This window comes from Bison bison, unplaced genomic scaffold, assembly GCF_000754665.1.
Source record: "Bison bison bison isolate TAMUID 2011002044 unplaced genomic scaffold, Bison_UMD1.0 scf7180017864144, whole genome shotgun sequence".
Taxonomy (NCBI): domain Eukaryota; kingdom Metazoa; phylum Chordata; class Mammalia; order Artiodactyla; family Bovidae; genus Bison; species Bison bison.
In genome coordinates this window covers 1809789-1813428 of record NW_011494716.1, presented here as the reverse complement: position 1 = coordinate 1813428, position 3640 = coordinate 1809789, and the positions used below count along the sequence as shown (strand labels likewise).

The 3640-nt window shown below is 57.3% G+C and overlaps 1 protein-coding gene across 4 annotated transcripts in view; it reads left to right on the top strand.

The window, feature by feature from the left end:
* Positions 1-224: 224 nt before the first annotated feature.
* NMRAL1 (NmrA-like family domain containing 1) overlaps positions 225-3640 on the top strand; it is an 8434-nt gene continuing 5018 nt past the window's right edge. For 2 of the 4 annotated variants that reach the window (XM_010840403.1, XM_010840404.1), the window contains exons 1-3: positions 225-652; positions 801-1039; positions 3391-3640. In XM_010840403.1, coding sequence (XP_010838705.1) covers positions 613-652; positions 801-1039; positions 3391-3640 — 529 coding nt within the window. In that variant the 5' untranslated portion in view covers positions 225-612. The remainder of the gene's footprint in view (positions 653-800; positions 1040-3390) is intronic. The other 2 variants (XM_010840400.1, XM_010840401.1) reach the window with 2 other exon arrangements.

The following is a 3640-nucleotide window of genomic DNA, read 5'->3' as shown; positions in this document are numbered from 1 at the left end:
TTAGTTACTCATTTTTGTTTGGCGCAGCCGTCACCACCAGCATTCGCCTATGCAGTGCATTTCGGTCAGACCTGATTTACGCAAATTCGGTTTACGTAGGCTTCGGGCCGGCGGCTGCAGACCTTCGGCCGAGTTCGCCCGAGTCGGGACGAACCATCTGTGCCTGCGGAGGGGGGTGGCGTGTCCGCTTCGCGCAGTGAGGGCCCGGACGGCGAGGATTCGGAAGCAACCCAGCCTGGGGTCCGTTCATGCAGGGTGTCTGGGAAAGCATGGCTTTGCCAGGTTGCCACTGGAGCTGAGGGCGAGGGTCGGCGCCACATGTAGGGTTGCATCCCCCCTCCGCCGTGGACTCGGCTGCAGCCTCACGGGTCCCCAGTTCCCGGAGCGTTTCACATCTAGGCCTCCACTGGGAGGTACAGCTGGTCTGGAGGGCCCGGGAAAGGGTTGCGGGTAGGACCCGGAGCCAGTCCTAGGGGACGGGGGTGGCGGAGTCCCTCTGTTTCCCGGCCGAACCGCCCCCTGGGGCCTACGCGACGCGCGCGCCCTTTCGCCCACTCTGCGCCTCTCACTGCCCCTAGACTTCTCGGGACCACACCTTCCGCTCCCGCTCACATGGCGGACAAGAAGCTGGTGGTGGTGTTTGGAGCCACAGGTAAGCGAAACCCCAAAAGGAGGCGCTGGACCCCTTACCCAGGACAGCCCGGGGGTCCGGCCGGCCCCGCCCCCCAGCTCTAGGGGCGCCACCCTGCGCAGGCCTCCCATGCAGGTTCCACCCTGCAGGTCTTTCTGATTCTCCGCAGGTGCCCAGGGAGGCTCAGTGGCCCGGACACTCCTGGAAGATGGGACATTTAGGGTCCGAGTGGTGACCCGGGACCCTGGGCAGAGGGCAGCGAAGCAGCTGAGGCTGCAAGGTGCAGAGGTAGTGCAGGGAGACCAGGATGACGAGGCCAGCATGGAGCTGGCCCTGAGCGGGGCTCACGCCACCTTCATTGTGACCAACTACTGGGAGAACTGCAGCCAGGAGCAGGAGGTCAAGCAGGTGAGGCCAGGCCGCTGGGCGTCAGGAGGCCAGGGCAGGAGCCAGGCATCTTCAAAGAGCTCCCAGGTCTCTCTACTGGCCCTTGCAGGGCAGCTCTGACTTGTCAGAGAGGGGCTGCCCCCTGCCTGTGACGACGGACACTGCAGCCTTTCCCCTCTTCCATGCAGCCCTCCTAGACTTTGATAAGGGCAGGAGGTGGCTTCTTCATCCAGTGACTTAAGATATCACCATACTGTTCACCCTTTTGAAGTGAACAGTTCAGTGTTTTTTCACACGTTTGTAAAGTTGTGCCGCCATCACCACTACTAATTCCAGAACATTTAATCACCCCCAAAGGAAAACACCATAGCTGGTGGCAGCCCCTCCCCATTCTCCCCTCCCCAGGCCGAGGCAACCCCAATCTGCTTTATGTCATCCAGTGACTTCACATTTTTCTTAACAACTGTGCTGACCCATAATTTTCTTAAAAGGTACACATTTTAATTGTACAGTTTGATGAAATTTGAAGATAAATATACCCATATAACTGACTTCCCGGGTGGCGCTAGTGGTAGAGAACCCACCTGCCAGTGCAGGACACATAAGAGACATGGGTTCAGTCCCTGAGTTAGGAAGATCCTCTGGAGGAGGGCATGGCAACCCACTCCAGTATTCTTGCCTGGAGAATCCCACGGACAGAAGAGACTGGAGGGCTACAGTCTACAGGGTTGCAAAGAGTGGGACCCAGTTGAAGCCACTTAGCACACACACAGCACACATACGCATGGAACTAACGTTCTAATCAAAATATGGTGAGGGACAGGGAAGCCTGGCGTGCTGCAGTTCATGGGGTCGCAAGAGTCCGACACAGCTTGGCGACTGAACAACAACAATCAAAGCATAACACGTCACCGTCATTCCCCAAATCTGCCAGGTCCCTTTTAGATGTTTCACGTTTCTCTTTATTCTGTTTTCCACCCAGCTTCTCTTTGGTCGGTGGCGTTGAGCCCAGGCTGCTGTGGGAGGGATGTGAGACAAACATGCATCTTTTTAAAATCCCCTGGAAGGTGGAGACACTTGCAGCGGGCCTGTCACATAGCAGGCGCTTGGGTGTTTGTAGAAGGTATGACTGGTGCAGCCAGGGTTCCAGGGCTGAGACCCCTGGCCATCGGCTTTCAGTCCTGCCTCGTCCACAGCTCCCACCGCCTTGGCTGTGGACGTGACTTCCCTGAGCTGGTCTGTGTTTCCTCCCATGTAAAGGGGAGCTTTATTGGACCACTTTGGTCCATAAAGGGAAGCTGGACTGGACCCCTGGTCTCTTTGTTTTTAACCTTGAGCCTTCAGTTGCTGTCGTACCTGGAAGCCCATCTCAGAGAGTGGACAAAGACAGCTTTTCTGGTTCATGCAGATCCCGTCAACCTGACCGCCTGCACCATGACAAATGACCACAAGCCAGGTGGCTTAAAACAACAGGAATTCATTCTCTCCCAGCTCTGAAGTCCAGGAGTCCAACAGCAAGGTGTTGGCCCGCCCTGTCTGGAGGCTTGCCTCTTCCAGTCTGGTGGTGTTGGCTCTCCATGTGGTCACGTCACTCTGGGCTCTGCCTCTGTCTTCACGCAGCCTTTCCTCTTCTCCCTGTCTCCTCTTCCATCTCTCATAAGGACAACTTGTCATTGGGTTGAGGGCCCACCAGGGTAATCCAGGATGATCTCAAGTTTTTTAACTTAAAAAATATCTTTGGAGACCCTTTCCCAAACGATGTGACATTCCCAGGTTCTGGCGGATGGGAGGTGGACATATCTCTTGGGAGGCCACCATCCAGCGCCCTACACAGCCTTATGCACCAGGTGGTCTGTCCCCATTTAACCGAGGAGGCAGAGCAGTTAGACCCTTTGTCCTGGAAGGCACAGCCAGGGCGCTGCAGAGCCAGTCCAGATCCCAGGTGGCGTGTTTTGTGTGCTCAACAGCTGAGCCATAGCGCTTCCCTAGGGGACGGCTGGGGCTCTCCTAGGAAGACAGCACAGCATGGGGACAAGATGCTGTCTGAGCACAGGCAGAGACGGGAAGCCTCTGTGCGCCCCCTCCCAGGTGGCACACGGTGGACTTTGGCCCAGTACCCTGGAAGGTGGGACACCCTGGATGATCTGGAGAAGGGGTGCTAAGGCTGTTGGCTGGTGGGAGGCTTATAATCCTGGGGTAGAGGATGTGATGCTGTGGGAGCTGCACAGGAAAGGGGGAACCTTATCAGAGGGGTTAGTGGCCTGTGGCTCTTGGCACAGTGGCCTCTGGGGGGAGAGCCAGGGCCACGATGGGGACACACACCCTTCCTCTGAGCTTTGTGGTTTCTCCTTTCCTGCCCACTCGCCTGCCAGGGAAAGCTGCTGGCTGATCTGGCCAAGCGCCTGGGCCTGCGCTACGTGGTCTACAGCGGCCTGGAGAACATCAAGAAGCTAACGGCGGGGAGACTGACAGCGGGACACTTTGACGGCAAAGGGGAGGTGGAAGAGTATTTCCGGTACATCGGCATCCCCATGACCAGTGTGCGGCTGCCCTGCTATTTTGAGAACCTCCTTTCCTACTTCCTGCCCCAGAAAGCCCCGGATGGAAGGAGCTACTTGCTGA